Consider the following 16,873-nt stretch of genomic DNA (forward strand, 5'->3'; position numbering starts at 1 on the left):
ATGTTGACAGCTGCAGATACTGGGTTTGGCATTCCTGATTCTAAAAAAGTAGTGGTGTTTTTGTTTGTTTGTTTGTTTTTAATGATATCTACTTCTTTCTGATGCATTTTGAAACTTGAACCTGAGTAAAAATGCTGAAGAATTTTGCTATATATGAAACAATACTGGATATTTTTTACTAGATATGAAAATATACTGGATTTTTTTTGCTAGATATTAAACTATAATTTAGACAAGAGACACATTGATGTTCTAGGATGGATTAAGTAGCTATTGAAATGCTTAGGAAAAAAAGTCTATGTACTTTATAATATAGACTAATTAAAGGTATTTAGGTTTTGATTAGATGCACATATAGGCCTAAAAATATCTCTTTGTTGGAACAGGGCACTACTGACCTTCCTGATTCCAAAAAAGCTAAGCTGGTTTTGGTGGGGCTTTTTTGGTAACATCTACTTCTCTTTCTGATGCATTTTGAAACTTGAATATGAGTAAAAACGCTGAATAATTTTGCTAGATATGAAACAGTACTCGTTATTTTTTGCTAGATATGAAACAATACTAGATTTTTTTTTTTTGCTAGATGATGAAACTAATTTAGACAAAAAGAAATATTGATGTTCTAGGATGGATTAAGTAGCTATTGAAATGCTTAGAAAAAAAAATCGATGTACTTTATTGTATAGCCTAATTGAAGGTATTTAGGTTTTGTTTAGATACACATACAGGTCTAGAAATATGTATTTGTTGGAACAGGGCACCGCTGAACGCCTCAAATCGGAGCCGGGCGACTCGCCGCGGGTCCTGACGATGTGAACCACCTGGGCCGCCTGGCAGCAGCCGCGGCGGGTGCTCTGGGGACTCCTCGGGCGGAGGGGCGGGGGCCGCTGCGCACCGGCCGCGGGTGACGCGATCGGCAGGCGCCGCGGCGCGGCCCGGCGGGCCCGGCCATGGCTCACTGCGGCGGGCCCGCAGTGACGGCGGGGGCCGCCCCGAGCTCCGCCCCTGTGCCGCGGCGGGGTACTGTGCGCTGCCCGCTCTCCGCTCGAGGGAGCCCAGCCCTCCCCATGGCTTCCCCGGCGGCGGCTGGGCCCGGCACCACGCTGCCCCCGGGCGCGGCGCGCCGCGACTTCTACTGGCTGCGCTCCTTCATCGCCGGAGGTGGGTGCCCCGGGCGGGCCCTGCCCCGTCTCTACGGGCCCTGCCCGGGGAGAGCGGGGTGCCGGGGCCCGGGGAGGGTGCGGCGGGCAAGCAGAGGTCCCTTCCATGTCTATCCCCGGCAAAGCGGCTCTTCGGGGGTGTCGCCACCCGGGGAAGTGGAGGCTCTTTTCCTTTCCTTTTCTTCCTCTTTATTCCCCCGATGTGCCAATGTCGGTGACTCAGGACACGAGTGAGCCGCACGTGTGGCAGAACCGGCCAACAGCCCCGAGTAGTCGCCGACTGCATGTTCACAGAGCCCGGAGCCTCGTTGGGGTTCTGGGGTATCCGTGTCTCCGCGCTGCCGCGAAGATTAAGGTGGTGCGGAGGGGGGACAGCCGAGTAAACACAGCCCCAAAGTACGAACCTCTTTGAGAACAATCCTGTTTGTTCCTCCCAGAGGGTGTTGTCCCAGCTGCCCGCTGTGCCAGCGGGTAGGAAGATGTTTTATTTAGTTTTCTCTCTGTTGGATCTCGCCCTGAAGTCGCACAGGGTACACGGCAGACATGTAGCCAGCTCCTTTGGGCTCTTCTCCGCGGAAGGGATGGAGGAAGCGAGGTGCAAAACTCTTGAGGAACTTTATCTGAAAGCTTCTGCTGCGACTATAGCAGCTGAGACGGCAACCTGGGTTTGCGTAATCAGGAAAAGTAGCTTATACGTTTCTTTAAGGCTCTAAGTGTTTTGTAACGTACTTCTAATGCAGGGTGTTTACCTGTCATTGGGGCTTCTTCCAGTTCCTGAGTTTCTCCTTCTCTGTTCCATTTAAAAACGCGTTAGAAAAATCCTGTGTGTATCTGCTGACATAAAGAACTTTTGCATCCTGTCACTTCTCTTTTTCTGCTCTTGGAAAGGTGTTGCAGGATGTTGTGCCAAAACAACTACTGCACCACTGGATCGAGTAAAGATTTTGCTGCAGGCTCATAACCACCATTACAAACATCTAGGTAAGATGGCTACTGCCTGTATAATTTTTTGGTTTAAAATGCAATGTGTGTGGTTGGGGTATGTTGATTTATTCAGTGATGTGGCTGATAAAGGAGGGTGCTAATCAGACAGAAGGTTCTATCTGTCTGGTCAGTCTCTGTGCCATGTTTTGTTAGTGTTTATAAACAAAACAGCTGTCTGGGTTGATGTGTTGGCGATGGAGGTGTCAGAATAATCCTCAGTAAGATGTCTAAAACTCAGCTTTATCTTCCTCTTGATGAAGCCAGCAGGAGGCTGGTGATGATGGGTTCAGAGCTGGGATCGTTTCTGTAAAAACTCACTGCTGGTACCCGCTGCCGTCTGCCCGGTGATCGTCGTTCCCAGGGCGGTGGGAATTGGTGCCTTTCAGAACTTGGTGGCCTTTCCAGGGGCTGGTGATCCCAAGACAGTGAGGGCCAAATCCTGCAGGACTGGAGTGCAGCAGTGTGGTCCATGTTAATTGAAGCCAGGGGTGGATTTGAGCTTGGTGTAAGGTGCAGGTGATGTGTATTCAGCACGTGTTCCATCGTGGTGAGAGAGGAAACTCAGGGTTGTCCGTGTGTTTCGCCGTGCAGCTGTAACAGTGCCCTCTTGTGCATAGTATTTGAGGCATTTTATGTCACATGTTCTTGAAATATGTCATAACTTATGTTCAAAAATTTAGGTGTGCTGCAGTTGTCACAAGAAAAATAATTTTGATTTGGTTAAGTTTACATGTAATGAAACTTTAGAATTTTTTTGCTTAGAAACTAACGGTAACTTTTTTCTTAAAGGCTGGAAAAAAAAATCACAAAGCAAAGCTCAAGGGCTATATATTCACTTAACTGCAAAAGGGAAACACAAGTAATGTGGCATTTTGGTAACATAGTCACATAAGTATGCACTCATATCTGCAGTTAAGAATTGAAGGCTGAAATAATTGGTTTGATTGCTATTTTAAATCTTTATTTTGTTTGCTTTGTCCTGTGCCATAATTGGCAAGTAAAATTTTACATTCTTCCCTATATAGCGTATTAGATACGATTCTGTTTATTAGAAATGTGTCTGAGTTGAATGCATGTCTGTGTTACATGTAGGCAAAAAAAGAAACTTATGTGGACGGGATGGGTGTGAGTGCAGAGACCCAATGAATTAGTTCCTCAAAGTCCTCACTAAATGTTTTTACTGCCCTTGCTCTGTGGAGTTTGTGCCACATGGATGTCAGAGCATGTGTTTTAAGAAATAAGAACAGTAACTCATCATTGCAGGGTAGAGAAAAATTCTAATGGCATAAGTGTTTTCAGAGGCATGATGTCTTAAAAATAGATTTAATATTCTTAGAACGCCAGAAACTAATTAATACTTGTTTCATTTAAACTTCAAATGAAAGTTTGTCAACTACTTTTTTTTTTCTGCTTGAAAGTAAGACAAATGTGTAAGCCTTTTGTATGTTCAGCTCTTACCTTATTAAGTAGTTGCATGTGAGTAAAACCAGTTTAATGCTTACAGTTTATTCCTTTGCAAAAAAATAATTTAAAAGTTAATTTGGTAGCAATTGTGCATAACTAATATGTTTATAATAGAACTGTAGGTTTTGCCCAAACTTTGTGTGATCTTCCATTATTTCCCACTTATTAAAAGAGAACAGGGTTGCTTCTTGTTGCAACAGCTCTGGAACAAGAAGTGTGAGATGATTAAGTTGTAAGTAATGAGCATCTCAAACTGCTGTTTACTTCATTTCCTCAGTGATGTCATTTAATCTGTAAGTTAGCACGTAGTGATGTTAGATTTCTTTTCCCATGGCTTTAGATTTTTAAGTTTTTATTTATTTCGAATTGACTGAATTGCAAGTCAACCAGTTTCCTTCCCTCTGTTGCTGGTGTCAGCCATTGTGGGTGGTTGGGATTCCCTGCAGTGGGGCTTCTTGTGGGCCAGGCAAGTTGTGGGGAGCAAATGTGTGAATTCAGGAGAAGGTTGGCTGAGTCTGGGAGGTGAGCAAGCTGATAAAACTTCATCTTAAACCTCCTCCTCCTCCTGCTAATGTTTGGGCATTGAAAGTGGATTTGCCACTCTCCCTGGTTACATGAGCAACATGATCCAGCCTTAGTTCTGTGCATATTTTCTTATTGACAGTAATATTTGCTTGATTTTTTTTTTTCCACCTTGCAGTGTAATTGTTAAATACCTCTTTTTGTATTGCTGGCAGGAGTGTTTTCTACGTTGTGTGCTGTCCCCAAAAAGGAAGGTTACCTTGGGCTGTATAAAGGAAATGGGGCAATGATGATTAGAATCTTTCCATATGGCGCAATTCAGTTTATGGCATTTGACCGATATAAAAAGGTAGTTGAGTTTCTTTTATTACTTTTTTTTTTTCTGCCTACAATGAATACACATTCTTTAAGTGATCTAAACTAACACTTAAACTTTTTCATCATAATAATTAGCTGCATGTCTTTTCTAAGGTTGCTCACTTTCATCCGAGTATACCCATTAAGAATGTCACGGCAACGGTGAAAATCTTTGCAGTTTTGCTTAAGGAAAAACCATCCAACTGATTTTTGTATCTTTGTATTTTTGAGAATAATACCTTTTTTTAAATGAAAGAAACAAGTAATCTAAAATCTGTTGCTATTTTTATTGCTATTAGGAAGCCCTTTGTGAATGATGTAGGAGCAAATGTAAAATGGAACATCTTTGTTGTGTTGGGATTCTTAGTTCTTGATGGATAGAATAACTTAACTTTGGAAGTTTGGATATGACTGTTACACTTGACCTGACAAACGACTGTAGGGTTCTAGATAAAAATGACCTGGAAAACAAAATGCTCGTTTCAGGGTCCTGCAAGATCTGTGGATTCCTTTCTGCTGTTATGCATTTACTCTTTCATAATAAATACATGATAAATCCCTGCAACATCTTTTGGAGGTCAGGTGTTAGTGTGAACATGTTTTTAAATGTCATGTGTATGTGGTGAAAAATACCATTTTACTGTTTGCAATGAGGAATTCTGTTTGAAAGGTCAGATTTTGTACCCAGTGAAGTAAATCGCAGGATCTTTATGGAAGACGGTGAGATTGAAATTGTGATTCCCTTCCCTAAAGAGCAAATTTCAGAAGGCTGATACAAAGAAGTAAATGTAATGAGTTTCATGTCATTTTTTGTCATGTAATCATAGTCTCAGTTATTTGATAAAAACCTGGAAACTAGTTTCTAACTTCCATCCTGATGTAATGTAGTTTACGAACTTTTCGGTCCCAAATGCTTGTCCAATTTCTCTCTTATTTTTTTTTTTTTTAATGCAGTTGAAGAAAGGCACAAAAATATCTTTACAGGAGTATGTTTCACATGCTGTGTATGGAAAAAAAATTACTTGTCTCAAATGTGTCACTTTTCAACTTTGCTCAGTGTCCTTTGCTCTTTGTCATGCAACAAGGACAGTATTCAGTTTGCCTGCTGTGACACACATGAAAAATAACTAAATAAACAATTAACCTAGTTTCTGAAGTAAATAGTACAAATACTTTCTGTCTTGTTAGTAGAATTTTACCACTTTGATGTTTTTAGTAAGAAATTGGTAACAGCAGCAATGTTCAGAAAATTCTTTTAACAGTAATGCTCTGGTTCGAATTTGTAGTGTTGTAAATTTATTTGAAACAGCTAGGGAGTTTGCATTAATGTTCTAATAAACTGTGTGATGCATTTCCCTGTATTTTCTGATATATGACTATTGTAAATGTTCCGTATTTTGCAGGTAATAAAGAAGCAACTTGGGATTTCAGGGCATGTGCATCGATTAATGGCTGGATCCATGGCAGGTATAGTTTTGCTCTTGATTTTCAGGCATCCCTTTTGCTGAATAGTATTTGTTTAGAAGATGATTTGATATATTTTCAGGTCAGACTGTTGCAAATTTGTAATAAGCAAAAATACTAGTAAAAGGTTAATGTAATGGATAGTTGCCTAATTGAAAACTGTCTGAGGGTATTCTTTAAAATATATTTGTTCAAGCATTGAATTCTGTGCTATGTTGTAAAGCACATTTTTACAGTATTTATTATGGATTTTTAAAAATGAAAAATCCAGTGTCATCAAGTTATGAAGTACAAAGATTCAGGTTTTAGTAGAATTGGCTCATCAGCCTGTCCGTCATGGCTACTAAGTGGAGGTTAAGCCCACAGAAACAGAGAAATTGCAGCTCCTGAAATAGGTGGACTTTTTGGATTTGCCAGAAATGTCTATGCTTTTCAACATCCAATGCAGGATTGTCATGACACTCTTTAGATCATGTGTGTGAATGTTAAAAACCATAATTTATCAGTTAGTGCAACAGCAGTAGAAAACCTCATTTGTAAACTGCTGGTGTACAGTATGATTATACATTTCTGTTTTCCTCTTGCTAGTCATTCAGCCAAAAGTAGCTAAGAAAAAACAGGTGAAGGTAAGTAATACTGAGGTGGTTTTTAATTGAGGTGGTTCTTCATGTGCTTTTACTTTGTAAACCAGGCATAATACTGTCTAGTGACAGGCCATAAATAGTTATGACATGAGTATTAATTAATATATTGCTTCTTTTGGAATAAAAACACTGGTGTTTGTTAATACTACCTTCAGTTAAACTAGGAGGACCTCATGAAAGGAAAAACAGAATGAAATGAAACAATTCAAAGATCCTAAAAACTAGCAAAATCCATTTTGCAAGATATGTTCCAGAATTTGGCTGGAAAAAATACATAAGTTTTATTTTTTTTTCTTTCTCGCGGCTTTAGCTGTACTAAAGAACACTTGCCCCCACTAAAAGCTTGTTATTAGCTTTTTCAGGAGCCTGGTCAGAGCACTGGAGCCTGACTTCTGAGGCACTGTGAAAACATTGAATAATCAGCCTAACTCTGTCCAGGTTGGACATGCTGGAATTCTTTGCGCAGAGCAATTAATAGCATCTGGCATAATTTTAAGCACCTTATTGGTTAAATCTGTTTTGTGTGGTTAGAGTAACAGAAATGAAATTGATATACAGTACTATCTGGAAACTATGGTTAAATTAAATGCTTCATATGGTGCATTTCAGTACAAGATACTGAATAGTGTGGTATTGAGAACCCCAAAACTGAGTAGACTTAGGTGGTGTGTGTAGCTGTCAGGTATAGTGATAGTATCGCGTCTTACTATTTGTTTACTAGGTGGCATTAACTGCTTTTTGGGATATTCATTAGATACCATAAGAGAGGAGGATTTATATTGAGGATGCCGAGAAGATACAGAAGAGGAAGGAGGCACTAAGAAGAGCATAGAGTTTGAAAGCTGATACAGAGGTTCTCTAGATTTGCAAACAAAATAAGAAAAGGCTTTTAAAAGCAATTGGTAATATTTCTTGCTGTAACTCCTGTGGCGTAGTCTCTTGCTGGCCTCGATAGGGATATTATTCTGTTTATTCCAAGTTTAAATGACTAAAGGATGTGGTGTGCTGCGTGTACCCTGCTGTTGGTGAAGAGGGGTCTCCACATTTTCTTGTAACCCAGCTGAAAATGCATAACCCTTGTTTCCCTCTCCTTTTTGTCCCTTCTACACCATCTAGCTGCACAACTATCTGCTTTCACTTCTGTGTATGCTACTGATTCTTCAATCTTGCTTATGCCAGTTTCCAACTTTACTAGCAGTCAACAGACCTGAAACAGCTTCAAAGTGGTGGGAAATATTTGAGTATCTTCTGTAACTGATAAACAGGATGAAAAGCAAGGCAGTGAGGATGGGGGTAGTGGAGTGAGAGAAAAGAAAAACCTATTGAAATGCATGTATTTAAGGAGGCCAAGTTAAAGTGACTGTGGAAACTTTAACTCTGAATTTCCTGAGTCTTGTGTGATTCAAATTTCAGCTCTAACACCTCATTAACAGATAAATGGTGTATAACTTCTTTTAAGGAAAGACAGAGCTGGGGAGAAGATAGAGAAATCATAGAGGTTAGTGTGGTTTAGGAAACAGAATTATCAAATAAGTCCTGTATCACTGGATGATTTTGCAATTTTTTTTTCATTTTTAAATTTAAAAATCGGAATTAAACCACAGAATTATGTATTTCCTTCCCTGCACTTGGTTACTTAACATCTAGCCTTCTTTGGCTTTTTTTTTTTTTTTAATCTAGAATTAACACAAGTTCTGTTAAACTAATACAGAAAGTATGGTTCTGTTTTTACCTTTTTACCTTCAGTGAAAGCAATTGGAAAATAGTACTGATCTAGGATACTGTCTCAATTGTAAATAGTATGGAATTAACAGTTACCTATTTGAGTCAGCATATTAAAAGAATCTGCACTGTTTATTTCTTCATATGCAATTCAGAAAGAAACAGTTATATATCGGAGGTCTAGAAATATTAGGACTTGTAAATTAGGCAGTTCTTTAAGCTGTCTGATAAGTATTCTTTGTCATCAGCTATTTATCTGCATAGTTCCTGAAGCTTTGATTTGTTCAGAAGATGCCTCCTTGATAAATTAATCTTTATACTAGTTAAGGAGCATGTCTTCTGCAGTTCAAGACACTGGTTTGTGCTTATTACTTTTTGAACTGCATACCTCTGCAACACAGTTGTTGATAAAGTACGAAGACTGTGGTACATAAATAATAAAGAACTTGTGCATCAGGTATGTTTGCAGTACTTGATCTTTGTAAATGTTTTTCACTTTTTTTTTTCTTGGTCCAGATTTTTTTTTTATTTTCAAAGAAAGAAAATTACTAAGAATGGAGGAATAGTTGGGAAATTGAGAGACAGAGATAAATCCCTTACATCTAATCGCATTGTTAACTCCCAAAGCCTGGGAAGCAAATCAAAGACAGTCTAATTCCTGTTGTGCTTCATTGACACCAAGTTTCAGTAGAGGCCTGTGTAAGCCACGGTCTTGTCCCCAAGAGTGGTCAGGGGTGCTTGAGGACAATATGGCGAGTGAAGAATGGTCTCTCCTTGACTTGCTTGCCTTCTGAGTGAACATTTGCAATGGAAAAGTCTGCTGTTTTTGAAGAAGTCGTTCCTTAAAGGAGTGAGAAGCTTCATTTCCCTAATATTATTTCAGATCAGACACTGGGAATTGCAGTATGTCTCTCTTCACTGTCGAGATGCTTCCAATTCTGTCCTGTTTAGCCAATCATGGGAGAGATTTTTGGCTCAAATTTCATTATTTGAGATATACTTTGCTTCCTCAAGACAAAGGAATCAGCCTTAAGATGCTGTGGTCTGACTTCTGGTAACTCATAATATTTAGGGAGTAGGGATAAGTAATTTTGTAGACTTCACCACTATGACTTTGTGTCCCAAAGTTGGCCATTGTTCCTCCTAGAAAGGATAGTGTCTCTTCTGTGCCCTAAAGGAAATCTTGATCCTTTGTACGTACATTTTTCTTACATGAACAGCAAACAAACAAAAAACCCAAGAAAAACAAACCCTATTTAAATCCTTCCTGCATATGGTTTCTTTCAGTTCCATCTGATATTTTTTCAATAGTACTATTTTTGAACTGTGTACATCAGTGCATTCACTGAGCTCTTAGTTGGCCTGTTTGCTAGCCTATGTTCAGAGAATATTCCTGGATATGTATCAGTGCATGACTGGAAAGGGAAGGGGGATAAAGTTGTCGGTTTTCTGAAGTGGGATGACTTTCCTGTGAACTCTTAAGCTCTCTAAAAGCTTTTTTTTTCCTATATTTTTTTTAGTTTTTTTTTTTTTTTTAAATTGCTTGAGTTCATCCATTTTACAATATTTCTGGACATCTCAGGCAATCAATTAGGAAAAGGCTGTAGTGTAAGCAATTGCATTTAATAATGTAGGTCAGTGGAAACAGTCCTAAAGTTGTAGTGTAAGCAATTGCATTTAATAATGTAGGTCAGTGGAAACAGTCCTAAAGTTGCTTTGGTGTTTTGTAGCTTCCAACTTTTGAACCCTATGGGTGAGAAAACATCAGGAATCAACAGTGGATGTCTGCTTTTTGTTCAGAGGAGTCATCCAAAATCTCTGAAAGAGATGTTTCTGTCTTGTAAAGTAAATTACTGGTAGGATAGTCCAGAAGGCCACAAACTTTACTCTCAATTGAGAGTTGACCAGTGTCAGCTTTTTGGATAGCTGACTTAGAGTGTTCTTTTTTTTCCTCCCCATTTAATCCTGGTATCTTCTGTTAGATCATTCAGCTTACTAAAGTTGCCTTTTTTTTTTTTCCCTCTAGACATAAAAGTTATGAAGAGTTTGTTTGCTGGAGTTGTGTTTGGGTTTTGTTGTTGTGGTATTTGTTTGTTTCTATGTTTTTTTTTCCTTCCCTTCCCTGTTGTGGTTTTCTCTTGACCTTGTGGAAAGGAGGGGAAATGATACACCTACAAAAAGAGATGTCACTGACTATTAAAACTTCAGAGGAAGTGGTGGCAATTTCCTGCTAGCACAGTGAGTGTGCTTAACTTGTGTAGGAACAATTTGTAAGGGTGATGTTTAGCTAAATGAGAGCAGCTGCTAGAAAACAATATCAATTATGAAGCTTTTTGCTTTCTTTTTCTCCTTTTTCCAGTTTTTAATGAAGGTGGTATACCACCAGTAAATGACCTCTGTTTTTAGTAGACAGTTTTAACTATTCCCTCCAAATTGTTTGTCAGCAGTTGAGTTCTTTGCCTAAAATACTAGCAGTAGGAAATAATTTATTGAGGTAACTGTTAGAGGAGTTATCCTCTGTACTCTGTATACTCTTCCCGAAATTACAAGTTGGTCAGCATCTAATCAGTTTTGAAGTAGTTCAGAACTGGATGAATCAAAAAACTTGATTTTTTTGGCATCTTGAGTCTAGAAATGGCTTTTTTGGTCAGAGTTGTAAAACAGAGCGTTGGTGTAACATGAACTATTAAAATGCAGTAATGCAACACAGTTAAGTACTCTTCATCAGTACGATCCTGACTTTATTTTAAATGTCATTAGAGTATATTTAGTGTTTTCAGATGCAGCAGATAGAATTTGATGTGATTACTGGATATAGGTATATGTATCTGACACAATGGTTTTGAAATCAAACATTACATTTGGTGGTTTGATTTTTTTTTTTTTTTTTTTTTTTTTAAGATGTGGCAGGATTAGGTTTCGTGATTGCAATCCAGTAACGCTTGATGCTTATGAACCATAGAAATAAGATTGCTCATGTGAATACAGTTAGGGCCATAAATCTTTGAAAACTCAAGGCCTAGGTTTGTGCAGCTTCAGTGAACACCAAGTATAAACATAAATCCTTTGTGTGTTGCTGAAGTTAATGTCTCTATTTGCTGATTATAAGTGACTTTATGTGTTTCTTTAACAAAATAATTTATGTATGCTATTCACTGCCACAGAAGGAAATTCGTAGTTTCAGAATAATCCTAGAATCAGATAAGGTGCAGGTGAGTTTTGTTTGCTTGTTTTGTTTTTGTTTTTAATAAAGGTATTACAGCAGTGATTTGTACTTACCCTCTTGATATGGTTAGAGTTCGTCTGGCGTTCCAAGTAAAAGGGGAACACAAGTACATGGGAATTATCCATGCATTCAAGATGATTTACACAAAGGTATTTTTTCTTTTCATCTTCAGTCCTGTCAAAGGAAAATATGCTCTTTAAAGAATGTTGCACTGCATTGAAAATAGTGACTTGGTGGAAGATAACACGACTTCCTTGTGTACATGTTGAATTTTTTAATGTAAAAAGTTATCTGGATGCTTTCTTCTACTTTGGCTTCTAAGATGTAGCTAAGTCCATTTACAATGGGAGGTCAAAAACAGCAGAGAGAAGTTGCTTTTCAACAAATAGTAATGATACAAAAACAATTTGGGGAGGAGGGTTATGTATAATGCAGAAATGTCTCCTAGATTATGATGTTGGATGTATATTTTTTGCCTTCATTTTTGCTGCTTTACCTCCTGTGGAGCCAGGCAGTTCCACCCTCAGTTCTTCAGGCACAAGAAATGGAATTTGATGTTAAGCTCCTTGTTGCTAGATGCTGCTAGTCAGATTGCTGTCATGTGAATCTGTGTGAACAGGCAGACAACTTAAGACATTTGTTGTATTTCTTTCCACAAATGTACTTGTATTTTTCTTTCAAAGGAAGGTGGTTTTAGTGGATTCTACAGAGGGCTGATGCCAACTGTTGTAGGAATGGCGCCATATGCGGGTAAGTGGAAAACAGAACGTGGCAGTCTTTCAGCAGTTGTGTGCTAATAAATTTACATAACATATTTGCACATCTCATTAATTAGCTTCTGTTAAAATCAAGGAGTTCGGTTTTTACTGAATGGAGAGAGGAGGCCATTAGAAGGATTTGCAGTTCTTCAGTCTTAATCTAGAGTTGATCCACATATGTTAAAGCATCTTCAACGAGCAAAATCTAGCTTTTCTGAAACTTAGAGTCTCTTCTGCTTCCCAGTTTTCCCACAAGGAAGCACGTGGGATATTTCTCTCCAACAGGTAGATCCCTGAGAGAGCAGAGGGCTCTGGAGATGGACACTTAGTGCCTCTGGATTGGCTCCATCTCCTGGTGACTTCTGTGTAAATACTTGCATGAGCTAAAGCAGCAGGTAACGTGGGATGGAGGAACAGCAGAACTGCCCTGCCAAACTACACTCATATTTAGAAGATGAGATTTTCTTTGGTTAAAAAGTTCTTAGGATTTACTCTTAACAGCAAGCCAGTAATTTAAATCCCACAGTCTAGCTTATTGAAAGCATTCTTTTAATGTTAATTATAAACACTGATTCATTTGGACAGAAGTTACTGTAGAAGTTAAAAATATTTGTCTATTTCTGCTGAAGAAAAGCTTCTAAAAGAATGGGTGATAGTTTAATATTGTAATTGCAGCTTTTTGTTTATGATGATGATGATGCAGGACAAATAGTTTGCTTTTTAATGAAAATATATAAAATTAAATTTCCTTTTAGGTTTTTCGTTTTTTACCTTTGGTACCTTAAAGAGCATTGGACTTGCTCAAGCGCCTAACTTGCTTGGACGGCCTTCATTAGATAACCCCGATGTCTTAGTTTTGAAAACACATATCAATCTGCTGTGTGGTGGCATAGCTGGAGCAATAGCTCAGACGATATCGTAAGTTTGGGAATTGTTTTTGTTTTCTATATAGCTGTACATTCTAAAGAAAACTTTTATCTGAGAATACGATCTTTATATAAGTCTACTAATTAGTAAGGTTTTTGAATCAGACACTGGAATTCAGTTATTTCCTATCACTTCATTTACTAAATATCCATTTAATCTTCAGAGTCTTTAAGGATACATGCATTGAGTCAGTTAAACAAATTCAGACATCTCCTAAAATAAGTTGGAATCTTGTTTGGTTAACTGGGAAATTTTGACCATGAACATAATTTGCAGAATTTTATTATTCCAATTTATTTTCAAAACAATGTAACCTGCAAAGCCACAGAATTAATAATAATAATAAAAAAAGGCAAGTCTTAGATAATTTGGCATTAATTTTTTTATTACTTTGCCTGCTTTCTCCATTCTCATGCTGTCCTTGTCATATTTTATTTTGTCTATAAAATAATTCAATGGACCTATATGGTGTCAATTTTTCACTAAATCACTGCATTACAATTGTCATTTTCTATTAATCCTTAAACTGTTAATTTTATTTTTGATTCAGATATCTTCTCCCTCCAGCATTTTACAGCCTGTTTTATACTCTCATCTGATCTTCGTGTATCTTCCTTACTCGTGCCAAGTGGAATATATTAAGAGATATGATTTGCTGGTTTTAGTTGTATAGGGGAAGTCTCCCTTTTTGGAGAACTTCAGCTGTGTTGAGAACTTGCTGAAAAGGGAGCTTGGAGGATCCACATGGACTACTTTGTATTCTTTTTTAAACAATATTCATGTAGTCATCACACATCTGGTTGAACTGCTGTTCGAATATTTCCTCTGTAGATATCCCCTTGATGTAACTCGAAGGCGAATGCAGTTAGGAGCGGTTCTTCCAGACTCTGAAAAGTGCCTGTAAGTATTTTCATCCATAGTAACTGAATTCTTACATGTCTGAGCAAAGTTAAATTCTTAGTTCTAACCCAAACCAGAACAACAAAAAACCCCCAAACTACTGTTGTTGATCTCTTCATTCTTTCAGTGAGTAAGTTTTCACAAAGACAAAAGCTGCCATTATCACTCTGGGATTAAAAAAAAACAACCCTGAAATAACAATGGCACTTTTTTTGGTAATACTGTGTTTATATTAGTAACTTTTTTTTCTATATTTTTTTAACTCATGATGTCATATCCGCAGGATTCCTAAGAGAGAGATGGCGTGCTTCTGCTGAAAGGAAGTGTTTCAAAGGGTTTTAGTGGTGCAGAATCTGTTCCATAAGATGATTTTGCATAATACTGTTTTATATGGTCTTTCTTGCATTTACAGTAATGCCTCACACTCCACATATAGTTGGGGTTCCTCTAGTAGAAGTGGAAGTACCATAATATCCTTCAAGTTATTATTAAATCAGCTCTCATCTTGAAAAATGTCCATACGGAAGAGATTCTGAAAGAGCAATGTATTTAATAGCTTGGAAATATTGAGCACCTCACAGATTTTTTTATGTTGCTTTGCATTTAATGTCCATTTGTTCAGTTTCAATATAAGTATGTGAGGAAGATCCTTCTCCTTCCATATATACTGCAAATTCTGCTTTTAGTAAGGTCAAGTATTATATACTTAACATGAATTCTAGCATTTCTCATTTGAGAGAAAATACTCTGTCTTGGTCACAGTGGAGGAAGCTACATACATGCAAGATGTAGAATTTGGAGCTAAACAAAAATTTCATATGCAGACCTTTCGAAGAGTGGGTAGTAGGAACCGAATGCTCAAAGAAAGAATGGTATACAAGCCTAAATACCGATATTTAATGCAAGAAGCGTCTGCTACATTCGGCAAATTATGTTTCTGTTTCTCTGTATTACATTTGTAAGAAGAATTGATGCTTCTCAGCTCCTTCCTGCCGGATATGCAACAGAATACGCGTAGTCATTCTGGTGCAAAATGTCTTAAATATATCTTTTAGGGCAGATGTTTTCAGACTGAAACTTCTTTAGATGGGATTGCACTGTCCTCTTCCCAGTTACCAGCCCTCGTGCCCACATTTCTTGCAGAAGTTCAGATTGTCTTCTGAGTCCTCAAAAGACTATAATGCTTTGCTATATGGAGTTCTGTGAGTTTTTCTCCATAGATCTCTTAAGGACCGTGTAAAACAAGTGCCTTGCGTGTAAAAAAAGTTATTTTGACTATTGAATATGTGTATCCAATAATGATTTGAGTTCTTATTTTTCCAGTACAATGGTGCAGACACTGAAATACGTATATCGACAACACGGAATACGAAGAGGATTATACCGTGGTTTATCTCTAAATTATATTCGTTGTATTCCTTCCCAGGCTGTGGCTTTTACCACATATGAACTTATGAAACAATTCTTGCACCTCAACTAATTTTTTTTTATTTTTTTTTATTTTTTTTTTTAGAAAACTTTCCTGTAAATCTACACTATCAGTTCTCAAATTACATTGGTGATTAAATTACTTGAAGTTTGAAAAAAAAGTTATCTGTTACTGTGGAACTGCTGTTGTCTGACATTTTTATTTGCCAAAATGCGGTTTATTTCCTGGAGTCAAACCAGGAGACAGATCAAAATAAACATTAGCTAGCTATAAACATTTTTTGCACTCAGTCTTCTAGGCTTCTTTAGGTTAATGTTAAGAATTACACAGATTTAAAATTACACCCATGTTTTACACAGGTTTCAAGCTGTTATTGAGCTTTATCACCATTCCAAGAGCTACACACATGGTTATATTGCTTTTTAAGCTAGTAGTTAGACATCTGTTCTTCTTTAAAAATTAAATTGAATAAACTGATTTGAACAAAACGCAATGATCTGCATATTCAAGTATTTGCCGGCTCTGTAGAAGCTGAACTCGGCAGACCCCAACTTAAGCTTTTTTTTTTTTCTGGTTTTGTACAAATTTTCTGTATGCAAGAACAATGCATATATCTTCAGATGGGTACATATGAAAGTCTGTTCAACCATTTCAATTAAAAATGGCAAGACATAATGAACATTATTAGAAATCTTGCAATTTGGAAAGCAGTTTCTTGGCATGCATTTTATTCTAAAACATGCTGTAACTACACAAATAAAACCAGGGTAACTTCTACAGTAAGAAATGCTATAAGAGATCTCCGTAAGGCAGTTGGTGTAGGACCAATCTTAAATGGCATTTCTGTACCTTTTCTGTGGAGCTGAATGTTCTCGATCTAGTTTATTGAAGGCTTAGTATTTTATGTACTTCCCAGTACTAGCTTGTGTAAACAGGTTTGTTCCTACTGTAAAACGTGGTGACAAACAAGACTGCATGCTGCTGTGTTTACTTATTTGGGCATATGGACCATATTCCATTTCTTGTGCAAGAAAAGCAAATGAAGATTGTATTAGAGTCTGTAGATGTGTATCTGTACTGTTTCTAAAGTATGGTATGCAATATATTGTTTTCCTCCTCCAATTCCTTTTGTGGAGGGGATTATCTTTCAGACTTGTTTATACATGATTTGCATTGGTACTCTTGATTTTACTCACTTGATTCAGGAAACTGTAAAGCATTTACTTTAAGTGATGTAAGTTATTTATTTATTGTAAATATTTTAGCCATGTCTTTTAAGAATTGGTAATGGTTAAGTGGTGGATGGTAAGATCGAT

General features: G+C 37.6%; 1 protein-coding gene across 3 annotated transcripts; it reads left to right on the forward strand.

The window, feature by feature from the left end:
• The first annotated feature begins 958 nt into the window (after positions 1-958).
• On the forward strand, positions 959-15,646 carry SLC25A16 (solute carrier family 25 member 16). 3 transcript variants are annotated; one of them, XM_080347933.1, is made up of 9 exons: positions 959-1,161; positions 2,049-2,141; positions 4,346-4,479; positions 5,891-5,954; positions 11,571-11,692; positions 12,227-12,293; positions 13,057-13,219; positions 14,060-14,128; positions 15,452-15,646. In XM_080347933.1, exons 1-9 carry the CDS (start codon positions 1,068-1,070, stop codon positions 15,606-15,608), a joined length of 963 nt encoding a protein of 320 aa, XP_080204059.1. In that variant the 5' UTR covers positions 959-1,067; the 3' UTR covers positions 15,609-15,646. The 3 variants fall into 3 exon arrangements, with proteins under 3 accessions (XP_080204059.1, XP_080204060.1, XP_080204061.1); XM_080347935.1 differs by having other exon boundaries at positions 986-1,165; XM_080347934.1 differs by lacking the exon at positions 2,049-2,141.
• Positions 15,647-16,873: the final 1,227 nt, after the last annotated feature.

This window comes from Nesoenas mayeri, assembly GCF_963082525.1.
Source record: "Nesoenas mayeri genome assembly, chromosome: 7".
NCBI lineage: Eukaryota > Metazoa > Chordata > Aves > Columbiformes > Columbidae > Nesoenas > Nesoenas mayeri.

Bases quoted from the DNA above. Each gene is read 5' to 3' on its own strand.
- SLC25A16 (XM_080347933.1), top strand. From the start codon at position 1,068: ATGGCTTCCCCGGCGGCGGCTGGGCCCGGCACCACGCTGCCCCCGGGC. The intron at 4,480-5,890 runs GTAGTTGAGTTT...CGTATTTTGCAG, and splicing joins CATTTGACCGATATAAAAAG to GTAATAAAGAAGCAACTTGG. The intron at 14,129-15,451 runs GTAAGTATTTTC...TTATTTTTCCAG, and splicing joins CCAGACTCTGAAAAGTGCCT to TACAATGGTGCAGACACTGA.